This window comes from Lutra lutra, chromosome 12 (assembly GCF_902655055.1).
Source record: "Lutra lutra chromosome 12, mLutLut1.2, whole genome shotgun sequence".
Lineage (NCBI taxonomy): Eukaryota > Metazoa > Chordata > Mammalia > Carnivora > Mustelidae > Lutra > Lutra lutra.
In genome coordinates, this window is record NC_062289.1 from 37,720,327 (window position 1) to 37,739,944 (window position 19,618).

At 43.3% G+C, this 19,618-nt stretch overlaps 1 protein-coding gene across 2 annotated transcripts; it reads left to right on the plus strand.

The window, feature by feature from the left end:
- The first annotated feature begins 346 nt into the window (after nucleotides 1-346).
- ZNF396 (zinc finger protein 396) lies at nucleotides 347-12,062 on the plus strand. Of its 2 annotated transcripts, none has more exons than XM_047697721.1 (5): nucleotides 347-451; nucleotides 1,224-1,323; nucleotides 2,680-3,161; nucleotides 3,644-3,785; nucleotides 10,168-12,062. In XM_047697721.1, exons 3-5 carry the CDS (start codon nucleotides 2,745-2,747, stop codon nucleotides 10,620-10,622), a joined length of 1,014 nt encoding a protein of 337 aa, XP_047553677.1. In that variant the 5' UTR covers nucleotides 347-451; nucleotides 1,224-1,323; nucleotides 2,680-2,744; the 3' UTR covers nucleotides 10,623-12,062. The 2 variants fall into 2 exon arrangements, with proteins under 2 accessions (XP_047553677.1, XP_047553676.1); XM_047697720.1 differs by having other exon boundaries at nucleotides 2,740-3,161.
- The last annotated feature ends 7,556 nt before the right edge of the window (nucleotides 12,063-19,618 follow it).

The window sequence follows — 19,618 nt, forward strand, 5'->3', positions numbered from 1 at the left end:
TCCTTAAAACAGCACTATTTGGAGCATAACCCCAGGGGAGCGGATGATATTAGGGGAAAGTTGTACTTAAAGGTAGGAAGTGCAGGAGTCTTCCCCCTCTGTGATCGTGGGCGAGTCACGGAACTTTGGGGCTTATTTCTTGTAAACTGGGAATAACCTTACTGGGTTATTGAGTAAATGGAATAACCTAAGTAGAAGCACCTGGAGAAATAACAACGCCGGTTTATGTGAACAGTGACGCCGAGCAGCGCGATTCCTACCCGTCGGGGTTAACCCCTTCCCCTAACTCGCGTCACACTGAAAGCCGGTGGCGGCCGCGGCTCGTCTCCATGGCAACCGCCGCTCCATCTCCGGCTGGCCCCAGTCCGCTAAGGGGACCGGAAGCAGCTTCCAATCGAGCGTTTCCCCTGCGTCTTCCGGATAACGCGGGGTCGCTTTTCCCGGTCGGGAGGTGAGAACCGAGGCCTCTTCTGAGACTCTAGGCCGCGGGGAGAAGCGTCCTCACCCGGGGGTGGGCGGAGGCGGCCGCGGACGTCGGCACCGCAGCCAAGCAGCCCACCCTGCTCCTCCCTCCGCGCACGCCCACTTTATTCCCGCCGCGACTCCTGTCGCCCCCTGGCGCTTCCCGCGGCCCCTACCTGGCCCCGCGCCTCCATGCCCCTCACCTTGTCGGCAAGCTCTTAGCTCCGACCTGCCCGCGCAGCCCCGCGGCACCTCGGCCGCAGCCGAACCCGTTAGGTTCCCAGCCGGCGCGCGCTCACCTGCGCTCGGCGCAGCGTCCTCAGCGGCCGCGTGCTGCCCGCAGTCTCGCGGGGCCGGGACCCACGCGGGAGGGGCGCTGGCTGGGCAGGTGGGCGACGCGTCCGGGGGCCCTAGAGTTTCGGGCCTCAGCGAGCCGGCCCCCAAGGGGTGGGATTTTGGACTGAGAGTCGGTCCTCCGCGGAAGGACCCCGGATTCGGGGCTCTCGGCGAAGCCCCTGCAGGGATCCCGAGGGCTGCTGGCCCGCGTGCGGTGTTGGGGGCTCGGTCTCTCCGTCTCCCGAGTAGCGCTGAGAGCTAGTGTGCAGAAGGCATGTGTCGGCTGCGGGTGCTGAAGAGGCACAGTGCACCGCGGCCGCCCCTCTTCTCCGTGACTTCCCGAGGCTGCTTTAGTTTAGGGTCCCTCAATGTAACGCCCCCAAACGGCTTCCAAACTCATGGCCTCAACCCTCCCCGCCGTTCAGGTCTCCACCCTACATTCTGTCCTGGCCCAGTATATCATCCAGGTCTGCTGCTCCTTCTCTGCCCTGGGACGTCTGGCCTCCTGACCACGCAGCACCGTGGGTAAGTGGATGGCCTGGATTCAGACCCCTTGCCCGTGCTCTCGCTCCCTGAGCTTGCCTTGTTAAGTTCCTCATCTACAACGCGGGCAGGAAAATTACCGAACAGGGCTTTTGAGAGGATTTAAAGAAATTTATATTTAAGGTGCTGAGAAGCGTGCGTCGTAAATTCTCTGTGTGTCATTTGCTACATCGCAATCACTGTCGCATCATTTATTTGGTAACGTTGTTGTCTCTCCTGCTAGAATATAAACTTTAAGGAGCCACAGGCTTTGTTCAGGTCACTGCTGTATCACTGGTGTCCAGAACAACGCTTGATGAAGTCGGAGGGAAATGGTAGACTGCCTAAAGAGGAAAAACGGCACATACAAGATTTTTTAATTAGCCATCAGTTGCCAGTGATGCATATACTAAAATGGTGCTAAAAGTGTCTTTCAACCCCCCTTTCTGCGAACAAGCTAATGACACTTGGGGAAATTGCTGTCCTCATACATCACTAGGCTGCTGTTGACACTGTGGATGGATAAACAGTCTTTTCGGTAATTCACTTGATAATACATAGCGATGCATTTGCCACTCTGCTTAGAGCCGGGTAAGCCAAGTCCTTGGGATATCCTTGAATAACTTGAGGGAAAAAGAATATATTCCTGAAAATGTGCCTCCCAACATTATTTATGATAGTATTTATGCTAGTAATTTATGCTAGTAAAAATTTATGATAGTGAAAATTAGAAACAACTAAATATTCTCTGATAAAGGAAGGTAAGTAATAAAGATAGTACGGATTGGAAGCAGAACATGAATAAATGGAAGCACATTAAGATGGAGGAATATGCAATTATTTTTTAATAGTTCCTTTACGGTCAAAATAGTATTGTTTTAATACTATTTGATAGTATGAAACATGATGTTATATTTAATACTGTTTAATAGTAAATGTGGAAAAAAAATCCACACGAAATGACTTCTCTCATGAGACTATTTCTTAGCACTATTTGCGGCAGGCTAGAAAAAAATTAATTAGCTCCTTGAACCTGCCCCAGAGTCATAATTTTTCTCAAGCTTCCCTTATTTCTGCTCTCTAGGAGTTCCTGCACAATCCTGGCTGATCCCTTATTGTTATACTTAGTCAGCCTCGTGTGCATGATTTGCAGAATAAATTGGGAATTACTCATGCATATGAATTAATGCATCTTAGCTCTTCGATTCTCTTAAGGAAGGATTCTTTGGTGAATTCTTTGGTTTATACTAAGATTAAGGGCAGTACTTTCTGTATAGTCTGTTACTAATCTTAGATGTGTTGTTCTAGGAAACATTTGTCTGTGTCATGTTCCCACTTGTTTCTTTAATCATATTTAAGGAGTGTCCTTAAGGAAAACATCACCTTCTTGGAGATTAAAGCCTAGGTCTCTGTTCCCAGTCCAAATGTCTGCAGAGCTGAGAAAGTTATCACTCCTTCCACACACTTCAGAGGGGTCTGACAGCGCTCTGAGAGTGAAGATGGAAGAGGAAGAGCAGACCTGTGATCTGGACTCCCGCCTCCCCTGGAGCAGCTGCTGCAGCCCAGAGACCTTCCGCCAGTGGTTCAGGCAGTTTGGCTACCAGGAGTCCCCTGGGCCCCGGGAGGCCCTGAGCCAGCTCCGGGAGCTATGCCATCAGTGGCTGAGGCCGGAGGTGAACACCAAGGAGCAGATCCTGGAGCTGCTGGTGCTGGAGCAGTTCCTGGCCATCCTGCCTGACGAGCTGCAGGCCTGGCTGCGAGAGCACCGGCCCGAGAATGGAGAGGAGGCCGTCACTCTGCTGGAGGAGCTGGAGAAGGAGCTTGATGAGCCAGCTGAGCAGGTAAAAAGGCATCTGGTGGGGATGAGTGACCGGGTTAAGTCAGGAGCTCTGGGGCATCACTGGGGATATAACTCTCAAACTGTACTCCTACTTAACACACTAAACATGGAGGGCAGTGAATGTACTTCCACCTATGCCAGAAAACAGACTGTGGCTCCACTTCTTCCCTTTTCCTGAATCCCAGGGTATTTTCCATGTAGTATCTTCTCTATTATTTTTTTTAAAGATTTTATGTATTTATTTGAGAGAGAGAGAGAGAGCGCGCCCAAGCAGGGGAAGTAGACAAGGGAGAGGGAAAAGCAGACTCTCTGCTGAGCAGAGAGCCCAAGGGGGGCTCGATCTCAGGACCCCAGGATCATGATCTGAGCCGAAGGCAGACACTTAAGCCAGAATCACCCAGGCACCCCTTCTTCTCTATTATTTTATCCCAAGTCCCAACAAGATTCCCTTCTTCAGTCTCAGTTATACCTAACTGCTTCCAGGTCCTTTTTGGACAAAACGAGGATACTCTTGCAGAGAAACTGGCATCTTGGGAAATCACTCAGGAGTCACCATGTAGCCAGATCAAGCCCGTAAAGCAGCAGCTGCCATTGGCTTCAAGGGAGTTCTACTCAAGACAAAAAGGTGAGAGACGGGATTCAGTTCATGGGGACAACCCACCATGTGTCAGCCCACCACACACATCCCGGCTGCTTTCGGCAAGAGGTCTCCAATCTCCGCTCCTGCTTCCTCTCACTGTGGGGTCTTCCACCATTAGATGTTGTGCGAATGATCATTCTCAGTGTTTTGTTCTTGTTTCTTTCCCAGAGAGTTTCATAATCTCTTTCAGATTTTTAAATCCTTGACATCATCTCCATGGGGGTTTTCAAACCTTTTATAAAGGAGCATGACCCTTGGGGTTCCTGGGTGGCTCAGTGGTTTTAAGGTCTGCCTCAGTTCAGGTCCTGATCCCCATGTCCTGGGATCAAGCCTTGAGTCAGGGCTCCCTGCTCAGTGGGGGAGTCTGCTGCTCCCTCTCCCTCTGCCCCTCTCTCCATGTGTGCTCATGCTCTCGCTCTAATAAATAAAATCTTTAAAACAAAAAAACAAACATGACCCCTTTCTCAAATGAAATCTTGCACGGAGTTCCAGTACATAAAAAAGATGAAAACACAGCTACCCTCACTGAAGCAGGAGCAAGCAGCGTCCATCCACAAGGGCTCCAACTTGGCCTGTTCCCCCCCATGGTACCTTCGGGCAGCCCCAAGAGACCCCAAAGTTGCAATCTAAAGACCACTGGTCTACCTCCTCATTTTCTGTCTAGCTTCTTGCTTGGTTACTGGTGCCATGTAGTATGAAAATCATCATATTCCTGCTCAGATGACTTTGCCCTCTCATGATGACTTGAATATTTTCCTCTTCTCCCTCACATCCTAAACTGGCCTCGGTGGCTGCTCACATCACTTTTTACAAACGTGCTCCAAAACGGCTTGCACAGCAGTCTGTTCTTTTGTTGCAGATACTCAAAAAAATAAGAGCTGTGGGGAAAAAGCAAAGCAGAAGACGGGAGCGAGGTCTTACTAAATAAAGTAGGGACAGAGCCTTATTAAATAAAGTGGTGGAGAAGGCCTCTTTGGTGAGTGACATTTGAGCAGAGGCCTTTCTTCTAGATGACCGTGCTGGATGAAATGGGAGTCAGAAATGAAGAGGGAAACCCCACTTGAGAGGATCTCCCCTCCTCCCCCTCACACGGCTTCCATATTCCACAGGTTAAGCTAAATAAGGTTAGAGTTTTTCCAAGATACTTTTGGTAAGAAAATCCAGGGGGAAAGAAATACAAAAATTTAGAGACTTAGAAAATAGTTCTCTTAGTTGATAAGTACCTGCTCCCAAGAGGCTTGCACCGGGCACTTAACACCTCCAGTGTAGCGAGTGTCTTGGCTTAACTAGGAGAGAAATGAAAGTCCTTTCACACTCCATCAGTATTGGGAGGGAACCGCCCCTACCCCAGCAGCTTTTTCTGGTAATGACAACAAAAGTAATCAGCCTCAAAGCCAGGTCTTGGGACCCCATTTTTTTTTAATATTTTATTTATTTATTTGTCAGAGAGAGAGAGAGAGAGAGCGAGCACAGGCAGACAGAGTGGCAGGCAGAGGCAGAGGGAGAAGCAGGCTCCCCACAGAACAAGGAGCCCGATGCGGGACTCGATCCGAGGACGCTGGGATCATGACCTGAGCCGAAGGCAGCGGCTTAACCAACTGAGCCACCCAGGCGTCCCGGGACCCCATTTTTGACAAGAACTACATTCTACCTCTGAATTCCCTCACAGAGGCCTTATATTTGTTGTTTGTTTTGTTTGTTTTTAATTTTATTTTTTTCATCATAATAACTGTACTCTTTAATCACCATCCCCTATTTCCCCCATCCTCCCAGTCCCTTACTGTCTGGTAACCATCAGTTTGTTCTCTGTAGTTAAGAATCTGTTTCTTGGTTTGTCTCTCTCTTTTTTTTTTTCCTTTCCTTGTTTTATTTTGTTTCTTAAATTCCACATATGAGTAAAATTATGTGGTATTTGTCTTCCTCTGACTGACTTATTTCACTTCCCATAATACCCATAATACTCTTTAGCTTCATCCATGTCATTGCAATGACAAGATTACATTCTTTCTATGGCTGAGTAATATTCCAGTGTGTGTGAGTGAGTGTGTGTGTGTGTGTGTGTGTGTGTGAGAGAGAGAGACATCACATCTTCTTTCTCCTTTCATCTACAGATGGACACTTGGGCTGCTTCCATAGTTTGGCTACTGGAAATAAATGCTGCTCTAAAATAGGGCGTGCGTGTATCCCTTTGAATTAGTGTTTTTGTATTTGTTGGGTAGATATCCAGTAGTGCAATTCCTGGATTATAGAGTAATCCTATTTTTAACTTTTTGAGGAACCCTCATACTGTTTTCCACAGTGGCTGCACCAATTTGCTTTCCCACCAACAGTGCAAGAGGTTTCCTTTGTCTCCACATTGTCACTACACTTTTTCTTGTGATTTTGATTTTAGCCATTCTCACAGGTGTGAGGTATCTTACTGTAGTTTTGCTTGGCATTTCCCTGATGATGAGGGATGCTAAACATCTTTTCATTTGTGTGCTGTCCATCTATATGTCTTCTTTGGAGAAATGTCTATTCTTGTCTTCTGTTCATTTTTAAATTGGATTATTTGGTTTTTTGGTGTCAAGTTATGTAAGTTCTTTATATATTTTGGATACTAATCCTTTATCAGATATGTCATTTGCAAATATCTTCTGCCATCCAGTAGGTTGCCTTTTAGGTTTATGGATTGTTTCCTTTGCTGTGCAGGAACGGTTTATTTTAATGTACTTCCAAGAATCCATTTTTGGTTTTGTTTCCCTAGCCTCAGGAGACATATCTAGAAAAACGTTGCTTTGGCTGATGTCAGAGAGATTACTGCCTTTGTTCTCTTCAAGTATGTTTATGTTTTCAGGTCTCACATTTGGTCTTTAATGCATTTTTTAGTTTACTTTTATGTATGATGTAAGAAACTGGTCCAGCTTCATTCTTTTGCATATAGCTGTCCAGTTTTCCCAACACTTTGTTCAAGAGATTGTCCTTTTCCCATTGTATATTCATTCCTTCTTCATTGAAGATTAATTGACCATTAAATTATAGGCTTATTTCTGGGTTTTCTATCCTCTTTATTGATATATGTGTTTATTTTTGTGCCAGTACCATACTGTTGTAATTACTGTCACGTTGTACTATAACTTGAAATCTGGAATTGTGATACCTCAAGTTTTGTTTTTCTTTTTCAAGATGGCTTTGGCTATTTAAGGTCTTTTGTGATTCTGTACAAATTTTAGGATTGTTCTAATTCTGTGAAAAATGCTGCTGGTATTTTGATAGGGATTGCAGTAAGTCTGTAGATTGCTTTGAGTTGTATAGACATTTTAACAATATTTGTTCTTCCAACCCATGAGCATGAAACGTCTTTCCATTTCTTTGCATTGTCTTGAATTTCTTTCATCAGTGTTTCATAGTTTTCAGAGTACAGGTCTTCTACCTCTTTGGTTAAATTTATTCCTAGATCTTTTCTTCTTTTTGGTGCAATTATAAATGAGATTGTTTTCTTTTTTTTTTTTTTTAAGATTTTATTTTATTTATTTGACAGACAGAGATCACAAGTAGGCAGAGAGGCAGGCAGAGAGGGAGGGGGAAGCAGGCTCCCTGCTGAGCAGAGAGCCTGATGCGGGGCTTGATCCCAGGACCCTGAGATCATGACCTGAGCTGAAGGCAGAGGCTTAACCCACTGAGCCACCCAGGAGCCCATGAGATTGTTTTTTTTTTTTTTTTTTTTTTTTTTTATATAACGTATTTTTATTTATAACATATTTTTTTTAATTTTTTTATTTTTTTCAGCATATCAGTATTCATTATTTTTGCACCACACCCAGTGCTCCATGCAATCCGTGCCCTCTACAATACCCACCACCTGGTGCCCCCAACCTCCCAGCCCCCACCCCTTCAAAATTCTCAGATCGTTTTTCAGAGTCCATAGTCTCTCATGGTTCACCTCCCCGTCCAATTTCCCTCAACTCCCTTCTCCTCTCCATCTCCCCTTGTCCTCCATGCTATTTGTTATGCTCCACAAATAAGTGAAACCATATGATAATTGACTCTCTCTGCTTGACTTATTTCACTCAGCATAATCTCTTCCAGTCCCGTCCATGTTGCTACAAAACTTGGGGATTCATCCTTTCTTTCTTTTTTTTCTTTTTTTTCTTTTTTTTTTTACAGCTTTATAAACATATATTTTTATCCCCAGGGGTACAGGTCTGCAATCGCCAGGTTTACACACTTCACAACACTCACCATAGCACATACCCTCCCCGATATCGATAACCCCACCCCCTCTCCCAACCCCCTCCCCCCATCAACCCTCAGTTTGTTTTGTGAGATTAAGAGTCACTTATGGTTTGTCTCCCTCCCAATCCCATCTTGTTTCATTTACTCTTCTCCTACCCCCTCGACCATGTTGCATCTCCTCTCCCTCATATCAGGGAGATCATATGATAGTTGTCTTTCTCCGATTGACTTATTTCGCTAAGCATGATACCCTCTAGTTCCATCCACGTCGTCGCAAATGGCAAGATTTCATTTCTTTTGATGGCTGCATAGTATTCCATTGTGTATATATACCACATCTTCTTTATCCATTCGTCTGTAGATGGACATCTAGGTTCTTTCCATAGTTTGGCTATTGTAGACATTGCTGCTATAAACATTCGGGTGCATGTGCCCCTTCGGATCACTATGTTTGTATCTTTAGGGTAAATACCCAGCAGTGCAATTGCAGGGTCATAGGGTAGTTCTATTTTCAACATTTTGAGGAACCTCCATGCTGTTTTCCAGAGTGGTTGCACCAGCTTGCATTCCCACCAACAGTGTAGGAGGGTTCCCCTTTCTCCGCATCCTCGCCAGCATCTGTCATTTCCTGACTTGTTAATTTTAGCCATTCTGACTGGTGTGAGGTGATATCTCATGGTGGTTTTGATTTGTATTTCCCTGATGCCGAGTGATATGGAGCACTTTTTCATGTGTCTGTTGGCCATCTGGATGTCTTCTTTGCAGAAATGTCTGTTCATGTCCTCTGCCCATTTCTTGATTGGATTATTTGTTCTTTGGGTGTTGAGTTTGCTAAGTTCTTTATAGATTTTGGACACTAGCCCTTTATCTGATATGTCATTTGCAAATATCTTCTCCCATTCTGTCAGTTGTCTTTTGGTTTTGTTCACTGTTTCCTTTGCTGTGCAAAAGCTTTTGATCTTGATAAAATCCCAAAAGTTCATTTTTGCCCTTACTTCCCTTGCCTTTGGTGATGTTCCTAGGAAGATGTTGCTGCGGCTGACGTCGAAGAGGTTGCTGCCTGTGTTCTCCTCGAGGATTTTGATGGATTCCTTTCTCACATTGAGATCCTTCATCCATTTTGAGTCTATTTTATGAGATTGTTTTCTTAATTTCACTTTCTGCTGCTTCATTATTAGTGTAGAGGGATGCAACAGATTTCTGTACATTGATGTGTATCCTGTGACTTTACTGAATTCATGTATCAGTTCTAATAGTTTTTTGGTGGAATCTTGAGAGTTTTCTAGATAAAGTATCATGTCATATGCAAATAGTGAGAATTATTCTTCTTCTTTACCAATTTGGAGCCTTTTATTTCTTTGTTGTCTGATTGCTGTGGCTAAGACTTCAGTACTATTTTGAATAAAAGTGGTGAGAGTGGACAGCCTTGGATTTTGAAGGTAGAGATCAGACATTGAAGTCACTTTGGAATTTGAGCTATCAAAAATGAATTTGAGAGAGAATCCTTACCATTTACAAAATGATTTCTATTTACACCAATAATAATGCCATTCACCTAGTACTATAAAATACATATAAGAGTAGAAGTTTTTTGTAAGTGGGTACTCTGTGCTACCCTTGATTCATTTGAGGTGACAGTTATGCTAGTCTATAATCCTCCCCTTTTCCCCCCTAATTTGTATTTCTGACCTTATATTCCATATTCATTCTTGACCCCTTGGCTTTCTTCATTTATCATTATTAAACTTTTATTTATTGACCTTCATACTAAGTCTTGGCTATTACTACCCACTGCCACATCTGGCTCCTCTCCTTTGGTTGCTTCTCTGCTTCTCCCATAATTGCTCATCTTCTAGTCCCTTTTCTTCCAGATTTTTTTTCAGTCTCTGATATATATTCTTACCTCTAGCTTTTGCATGGAGATTTTCATCTTTATAATTGACTGTCTCCTCAGTATATAAATCTTTCCTTTTTGCCTTATGATCTTGTTAATGTTTTGTGACTTACCATCACAATCTTCCACATTGTGGTGCTATTTTATAAACACGCTAGCAATAAATAATTGGTATATATATTTTTTTGATCATTCTATTTGCCTTTCTTTCTTTCTGAACAGAGAACAGTGACATTGCTTTTCTGTGTATTATTTCAGCTAAAGACATGAAAACTACAAATGTGAATTCAGCTTCAACACAAAAGACTTCTCCAGGTATGGAACTGCATTCCACTGTTTCCAACACCCTTCATCTGGACGCTCCCCAGAGTTGCACGTATAGAAGAGCCTGTGAACAAGATGGCAACTTTGAAAGAAGACGGAGAAACCCTTTTGGAAAAAAACAACACAAGTGTGATGAATGTGGCAAAGTCTTCAGTCAGAGCTCAGCCCTCATACTCCATCAGAGAATCCACAGCGGGGAGAAGCCTTATGCGTGTGATGTGTGTGCAAAGGCTTTCAGCCGGAGTGCCGTCCTGATTCAGCATCGAAGAACACACACTGGGGAAAAACCCTACAAGTGTCATGAATGTGGGAAAGCCTTTAGTCAGAGCTCAAATCTTCTCAGACATAAGAAAAGACACACGAAAGAAAAAGCCCCATCGGTGTTGTAAGGGAATCAAAGCATTTGCTCAGAGCTCTTTCAGCGGGAAAAGACACAAAGCACAAACCCTCTTTTAGTATTTCAGTGGTTTTAGTGGGCACTAGTTTGCTTTCAAAAGTCATGAAAGCTGCAGGAGAGCATGTAAAATATCTTCTGTCAACATTGTTTGCTCTTCTGCCTGTCAATACAGTGTCGATTCAGATGTTCGAGATTCGAAAGCTTAATTCATATTTCCATCCCTAGGACAGCTCTTGAACAGACATTCCCAAACATGTTCTATCTCCATTACTAACACAAATCATGAACTAGCACATTTCTCTTTAGGCGAGTTTTCCCTGTTGAGAAGGAATGTGTGAGTTACTCAGTATAAAAATAAGTATCTTCCTCCATTCCATAACGAACATTGGAATTCCCAGACCAAAGATTAGAGCATGTTAAAAATTTTTACCATTTGTTTTTTGTTACCAGACTCAAAATATGAGAATAGGGTTGAGGAGGCCCAAAAGAATATGTATTTTCAGACCAAATTATTGTTAGGGGGTAGATGAATAAAGACATCTACTCTCTTATGAAAATTCACAAAAGCCTACACTATTGATGATACTAAGTAGTTTTTTTTTTTAAGACTTATTTATTTTTAGAGAGAATGTGTGTGTGAGTTAGGGGGAGGTGCAGAGGGAGAGAGAATCTCAAGCAGACTCCCCTGCTGAGCAAGGAGCCCACGACCCTGAGATGATGACCGGAGCCAAAATTAAGAATTAAATGCCTAACCAACTGAGCCACCCAGGGGCCCCTTAAGGAGTTTTCTATGTAGGAAAAAAATAATCTCCTTTACAATGTAATTTGGAAATAATTCAGTGAAAACAGTAGGATGGCTCTACATGTCTTAGGGAATGGCATAGGAATGTTGTAATAAACAGGGCTATCTATGGGTGCTTATATAAAGTTCATGAGCATGTTAAAATGAAAAAAGGGAGATGAAGAAAGACTGCCCAAATAAGACTGACAGAACACGAATATGAGCAAGCGTGGTCTGTAATGGAGACTTGTGCCACAGCTTACGTGGAAAAGGAAACCCTCAGCAGCTGACAGGTCTCCTTTGGTGTTCTTCAAGGCCCCTTTTCTGGCATAAATCAGCTGTGAGCATGTTTCAGGCATCTCAAGACAAGCTTTTCAGAGTCTTATGTACATTCTCAGTAAGGTCTGTTTCTAGACAAACTGTCTAGACACCAGCCCCTGGGTTTTGACGCTCTTCCACAAAATTCTAAAGTTTAATTTTAAGAGTCCACTCAGTTTTGCCCATATTTATGTCAATCAGATTTCCTGTTTAAAATGACTGATTATATGTTATTACAATTTATTCTGACAGTATACAATATGATGTTCCCTTTTCTAGGGAATCTTGATAGAACTGTATTATAAGAATACATGCATTAAAATGTGTTCTATGGGGCACCTGTGTGGCTCAGTGAGTTAAAGCCTCTGCCTTGGGCTCAGGTCATGATCCCGGGGTCCTGGAATCAAGTCCCACATCGGGCTCTCTGCTCAGCAGGGAGCCTGCATCCTTCTCTCTCTCTGCCTGCCTCCCTGCCTACTTGTGATCTGTCCCTCTGTCAAATAAATAAATAAAATCTTGAAAATGTGTTCTATGTTGCCACAGTTATCAATATGAAAGCAGATGTTAGAAATGAAGGTCCTTAGGAGAAGGGAAGAGGGGGCTCATAGTGGACTTTGCAATCTTTGTGATGTATTGTATTATCAGAAAATCCAACCACATCTAGTGCTTAGAGTAACTCCAGAAACAAATATGGGGTTACTGTGCTCTACTTAAAATATTGATAATGTAAGATTGGTAAGGGGAGAAGTGAATGTAAATTGTAATTATAGAATTTTCTGATAGTGATTATACTTTGTAGCTCTAGCAATATGTGAAAGTGTCTTTGGGCTCATTCTCTTTGTAATTAAAGGAACAAGCCATCTATGAAAGCAGCAAATGCCTCAGATATGTGTATTGTGAATTATTACTTAATTATGGAAAGACAGAATTTCTTGTTACTATGAATAAAATGACAGAATGTCAATCAAGTGTGCTGAGGAAAGTTGTCTTCACTTGGTGCTGTCATAAACCTTAAGAGATGACATTCTCTGCCTTGTGAATAATCTGAATTTCTCCCTGAGAAGGTGGTATGAGTCATATCTAAGTACATGACAAGTCTTTAAAGGGTGTTGTTGTGTCCTAGAAGTTACTCATGGACTTACATAGTCTCCTAATGCTAGTTCACTCAAATGGAGGTTTAATATGACTTGGGCTAACCTTGATTTGAAAAATTAGCATGATGTTAGCAACCCCATTAGATTTATTTCTGTAGATAGTAAATACTCCCAAATGAAATTGATAGTTTTATGAATTTCACTTCATCGTGGCCTTTAATATTAGCTATAATTCTATGCTCTCTCTTTACCTCTCTCTCATTCTCTTCAGAGACCAGATCACATGTTGGTCACAGCCCTTAAACCTTCTGGAACTGGGAATGCTTCTGGATGCAAAATCCACGTGTGATGGTTTAAACAAGTAAGGCTTTGTAGCCAGAAATCTGGAGGTGAGTTGCCGCTGGCTGTCAATCAGCAGGTGGACAACAACTGGTCTGGATGTGGTCTCTGTCCTTTTGGCCTTTCCCTCCTGCTTATTTTCTCAGGCAAAAGAGCTGTCCCAGCTCCAAGAATGACATCCTGGGCCAAGCCAGGAAGGAAGAGGAAAAGGAGCTCCAGTCATGGCCATCTCCTTTGCTAAGAAAAGTAAAAGTTTTCCATGAAATCCCAACAAAATACTGCTTACGTTTCCTTGTTGCAAATGTTTGGTAAAGCATGAGTTTTCAACCTCTAGAGGGAAAATGGCAGGGGAGATCGGTTTTGGCAATGACGCTGGGTCAGCCAACAGTGTTTGCCACACTCCTTGGCCACCTTCCTTTTCATGGGAAGATGGCTGTTTTTGCCTCCTGCATTATGGGAAAAAACCCAAAGGTAAGTTACAACCTCCTGCCATCAAATTTGTCAACGTACCTACACCCACCCCTCCTTTCCCCTCCAAATGAAAGGGGTCTCTCTTCTCCCTCACCATTCCTTCTCCCTCTGAAGAAGCTTGGCTGCCATCAGTTATTATCCTTCTATTTCATCATCCTTTCCCCTCTTTGAGGATGCATCTCTCAACATTTAAATATGGTGATGTGACTAGCCCTCCAAATCTATACTTTTCCGGTGTATCTTTACAAAATTTTACAAAATTCTTCCCCCTGAGTGAGGGGGAAGAAAATGGCCCTTAGCTTTGAATTCTTCATATGCATCTATTTCTTTCAACCAGAACAATCTTTCAAAAACAAACATTTGATCATATCCCTTCCTTGCTCAAAACATAGGCTTCCCATTGCTTTTTAAATTTTTTTAAGGTTTTATTTATTTATTACACAGAGATCACAAGTAGGCAGAGAGGCAGGCAGAGAAAGAGAGGAGGAAGCAGTCTCCCCGCTGAGCAGAGAGCCCAACGTGGGGCTCGATCCCAGGACCCTGGGATCATGACCTGAGCCGAAGGCAGAGGCTTTAACCTACTGAGCCACCCAGGCGCCCCCCCCCCCCATTGCTTTTAATATAAAGTTTTTGAGGCTTTTTGTGATCTGACCACAGCCTAGCCCTTCAGCTTTATCCCTTGCCATTGCATCCTTCATACTCTATGCCAAAGCCATTCTGGATTAGCTAAAGTCCTCCTGCCTCCAGGCCTTTGCGTGGGGTCCTTTGGAACTCTTAGGAGCTTCTGCACTTCTGAATACACTTCTCCTGTGTGTATTCTAGCTTAGATGCCAATTCTTCCAGGAAGCCCTCCACCCTAACACACCAACAATAGATTGGGGACCACTCCCACACCCTTCTATTCATTACATAGCAGTCTGTTCTTAACCGGTATTACATTTATCACACAAAATATCAAGCTGCAAATGTGTTCCCAAGAACAGGAAGATGAATGACACTTTGGAAGAAAGAAGTCATGAGATAGCAAAAGAAAAAAGTGAAAAAGCCCTCCCATCTCCTGGAAAGGGTGAGGCAAAGAGAAGGTCAGACACAGGCGTCCCTCTACCTCTGCGTCCAATCCCTGCAGAAATGCCAGAGGGGATTGGGAGAGAACTTGAAAGGGGAGAAGGCTGGGCCCACCTGCTATTGAGTGCATTGGCAGAGCAATTGCTGAACAGACCTCCTGTTCTCCAATACTGGACTACTGTAAAAATGGCAATGCAGTGTCGGGCAAAGGACCTCTCTACCAGCTAACATATGACTTAGAAGATCTATGGCAGTTCTCCATGCTCATTGGGAGCCCTGGAAAAGAGCTGATTGCACCAGCTGGAGAGTTGGGACCATCGCACAAAGGAACTTTGCGGATCTTACAGCGAACAGCTGCAGGACCCAGCTGGGAGTCTCACCCATACTTTAGAGGGTGGCTAGAACCAATGTAGAGATGACAAATGAAGGGAAAGATACTGGCCTCCAGCCTAGCCAAGAGAACAAATCACTGGTTGCTGTAGGTTAGGTGAAAAAGCACCACAGCAGACTACCTGCGAAGGCTAGAGACCAGAAAAGGACAGCAAGCCCATGTGAGACCCAAGCCACAGCATGGCCTTACCTAGGCGAAGGTAAAGCCCCTCCCCAGCTATCCAGATGGCAGAAAAGGGCAGAGGAAGTGGGAGCCATATCAGGGGTTGAACTTAAAATGGACTGAATAATTGAATTCTTTTGCCATCACCCACCCACCCAGTGGGGTGGGAATTCAAGCAGCAAAAGTATCAGTTCTAAGAAATTAGCTTCATTGTCCTCCGCATATTTGAGAAGAATTGTGAGAAGTTTTTACCCCGCCAAATGGGCACTTATATCTGCTTCTGTGTTGGTGCTATTTTATGTTTCTCGAAAACATGCACTGACCCATTCACTGGTGTTTCTGAAGCATTTAGCATAGTACCTGACCCATAACAGACACTTAGATACTTGTGGAATGAGAGGTGCCTGGGCGGCTCAGTCAGCTAAGCGTCTGCCCTCAGCTCAGTTCATGATCCCAGGGTCCTGGGATCGAGCTCCATGTCAAGCTCCCCACTCAAAGGGGAGTCTGCTTTTCCCTTTTCCTTTACCCCTCCTCCCCATCTGTGCTCTCTCTCTCTCTCACTCTTAAATAAATAAATTAGTTTTTAAAAATACTTGTGGAATGAAAATATTTGCAAATTGTATATCTGATAAGGGATCAATATCCAGAATATATAAAGAATTCCTATAGCTCAGCGAGAACAAAAACAGCAAAAACAAACAATTTACTTCAAAAATGGGCAAAGGACATGAATAGATATTTCTCCAAAGAAGACATACAAATGACCAATAAGCACAGGAAAAGATGTTTAATACCACTTATCATTAGGGAAGTACAAATTAAAACCACAATGAGATATACCCATTAGGGTGGCTTTGATTAAAAATAGAAAAAAATAAGGGATACCTTGGTGGCTCAGTGGATTAAGTGTCTGCCTTCGGTTAGGTCATGATCCCAGGGTCCTGGGATCGAGCTCCACATGGGGCTCCCTTCTCCTCAGAAGGTTACTTCTCCCTCTTTATCTGCCTCTCTCCTTGCTCATGCTCTCTCAAATAAATAATAAAGCCTTTTAAAAAAATACAAAACATAACAAATATTGGCAACACTGTAGAGAAATCAAAACACTTGTGCATTGCTGATGGGAATGTAAAATGGCACAGCGGAAACCAGTTTGATGGCTCCTCAAAAAGCTGAACAGAGAATTACCAAATGATCAAGCAACTCCACTCCTAGGCATATTATCCAAAAGAACTAAAAGCAGGGACTCAGATAGATACTTGTATATCCCTGTTCATAGCAGTATTATTCACAAGAGACAAAAGGTGGAAATAACCAAGTGTTCATTAATAGGTCAATGGAGAAGCAAGGTGTGATATGTAAGTACAATGAATGTCATTCTGCCTTAAAAACAATGAAATTCTGATAATGCTACAGATGAAACTTGAAAACATGCTACGTAAAATAAGGCAAACACAAAAAGAAAAATATTTTATGATTCCATTTATATAAGATACCTAGAATGGCAAATTATAGGGACAAAATAGACTAGTAGGTTACCAGGGCTGGGGAAAAGGAACGAAGAGTTATTTAATGAGTACAGAGTTTCTATTTGAGGTGATAAAACGGTTCTGGAAATCGGTAGTGTGATGATTGTACTACATTATGAATGTATTTAATATGACTGAATTATACATTTAAAAATGGGTAAAATGGTATGGGGCACCTGAGTGGTTCAGTCAGTTAAGCATCGGACTCCTGATTTCGGCTTGGGTCGTGATCTCGGGGGCGTGAGATCAAGCCCTGAGTTGGGCTCTTGCTCTCAACGTGGGATCTGCTTTAGATGCTCCCTCTCTCTCTCTCTACCCCTCCCCCTCACTCCTGCTCTCTCTAAATAAATAAATCTTTTTAAAAAATTGGTTAAAATGGTAAATTTTATGTAAATATTGCCACAATTAAAAACAAAAGCACTGGGACGCCTGGGTGGCTCAGTTGGTTAAGCAGCTGCCTTCGGCTCAGGTCATGATCCCAGCGTCCTGGGATCGAGTCCCACATCGGACTCCTTGTTTGGCGGGGAGCCTGCTTCTCCCTCTGCCTGCCATTCTGTCTGCCTGTGCTCGCTCGCTCTCTTCTCTCTCTGACAAATAATAAATAAAATCTTAAAAACAAAACAAAACAAAACAAAAGCACTGAAGGAAACAAAAAGGAAATTACTTTTATATAATCCCTGCCCTAATAAAATTTATATTCTAGCAAAAGTAGAAGCAAAACCCTACGGAATGAATGTTGTTGAAAGGCAGAGGATCTGGAAGACAAAATCCAGACAAATGTTTGGTGAAAGCACTGACTGAATGTGAGCCCAAATAATGCTGTCTTTGCCACTAACATTGAGGACAGCCAATGAAGAGATTATACCAGCAGCCCTAGAGGAAGATTGGGGTGGACTATATCTGTAACAAATCCTGGACAGTTAGTAAATAATATTAAAATTAGTTGTACTTTCCATCTTGAGTAAAAGTATTTCCTTGTGGGGCCCCTGGGTGCCTCAGTTGGTTAAGCGACTGACTACTGATCTCAGCCCAGGTCTTGATCTCAGGGTGGTGAATTCAAGCCCGGTGTTGGTCTCCACACTGGGCATGGAGCCTACTTTTTTTTTTTCCAAAAAGATATTTCCTTGTATAAAACTATATGCTAAATTAGTTTATTGATTCCTGAAATTTTACCTAATGGATGTATCTTATTATTTGGGTCTCTTAATCTTACTTGAATTTGAATTTAGCTCAGATTAACTAGCCTGTCTTCAGTTGAAGGATTATTTTTATTCAGAGGCCAGAATGACAGGGTTGGCAGCTTATATAACGTGTGCAACTCTAGTGTCCGAGCTAATGATCAGCTGGGTAAACAGCTGCTATCTTTTCCTATGCAGCTTGGCTGGCTCCAGTATATTTCAGGAATTGTCAGGACGTTAGGTAGAATATCACCATTTGGATGAGTCAGTGAGGCTGCATCAGAACTAGATTAATCCTTGGGTGCCTGGGTGGCTCGGTGGGTTAAGCCTCTGCCTTCGGCTCAGGTCATGATTTCAGGGTCCTGGGATTGAGCCCTGCATTGGGAGGGAGCCTGCTTCCCCCTCTCTCTCTGCCTGTCGCTCTGGCTACTTGTGATCTCTTTCTGTCAAATAAATAAATAAAATCTTGAAAAAAAAAAAAGGAACTGGATTTTTCCATTAGACTTTGCTTTTATTCACTGCCTATCAGCAGTCTTATCACCTAAGTGGCTTTACAGTTTGCCCTCTCAACATTCATTCAACTCCAAATGATTACTCAAAGCCAGTTATGGTAATGTTCTTCCACCTGCAAATAATTTTGATTTAGGAATGGGCATATCCGGACGCCTGGCTCAGACGGCTCAGCGTCTGCCTTCCACTCAGGTCACGATCACAGGGTCCTAGGATCAGAGCTCCTTCTGCTAGCCCTTCCTGCTGAGCGGCAAGTCTGGTTCTCCCTCTGCCCCTCCCTCCCACTCAAGCTCTCTAACAAATAAAATCTTAGGAAAAAAAAAAAGAAAAGAAAAGGAATGGACATATCACCCAATCTAGGTCAATGAAATGTGAGGGGAAAACTGTTTAATGGTTTCTGGGAATAGCTTGCTTTCTCTAAAAAGGAGACGCAGAAGAGATAATACCTTTCTATGTCCAGATGTTGCTGTGACTGGCTATGATGAGGCAATGCTGCGACAGCTGGCAGACAAAGCTGACACACGGAGGAAGGAGCTAAGAAATCTGCAGAGAAGAGAGACTCAAGTCCTGATGTCCCAGTTCCTTGAAATACTTACATTAGAAAATAAGAAAGGTTTAAAATCAGTGATCTAATTATCCACTTTAAGAATCTGAGGGAAAAAAGTTGAAGAGGATTTAGAACCAAATAAGAAGAAGGGACACAATGATAAAAATAAGAACAGAAGTTCTGGTTCCTGGGAAGGTAGAGTAAGCTCATTCCATTCTGTCTCCACAGAGAGATTCCCACAGAATGCTGGGCAGAGTGAGTGAAGCAGCTCCCTGAGGCGCCGTCAAAGTAAAGCCGTCAAAGCCAGCAAACTGGGGAAGACAACTAGGATGTGAAGTTCTACTGAACTGCATTGAATTTACCCTCTTTTTCTCCTTTATCTCCTAGCCTAGACTCTGCTTCCTAGTCTGAAACCCAGAAGCGCACACAGAGAGAAAACAGGAAGAACTCCAAGAGAAATGTAGACATGTTCTGTGTCTGGCCTAAGTGGTAGGAAAAAGGCTCCTAAGGGTCATAAAGATGGGGGGAGTCCTTATCTTTTTTTTTTTTTTCTTTTTTAGAGAGAAAGTGAGTTGGGAGAGGGGCAGAAGGAGAAGAACTAGAGAA

What these genes read in the sequence shown, in the direction of transcription:
- ZNF396 (XM_047697721.1), top strand. Translation starts at nt 2,745, where the DNA reads ATGTCTGCAGAGCTGAGAAAGTTATCACTCCTTCCACACACTTCAGAG. An exon ending in TTGATGAGCCAGCTGAGCAG is followed by an intron (nt 3,162 to 3,643) that starts GTAAAAAGGCAT and finishes AACTGCTTCCAG; the next exon opens with GTCCTTTTTGGACAAAACGA. An exon ending in GTTCTACTCAAGACAAAAAG is followed by an intron (nt 3,786 to 10,167) that starts GTGAGAGACGGG and finishes GTATTATTTCAG; the next exon opens with CTAAAGACATGAAAACTACA.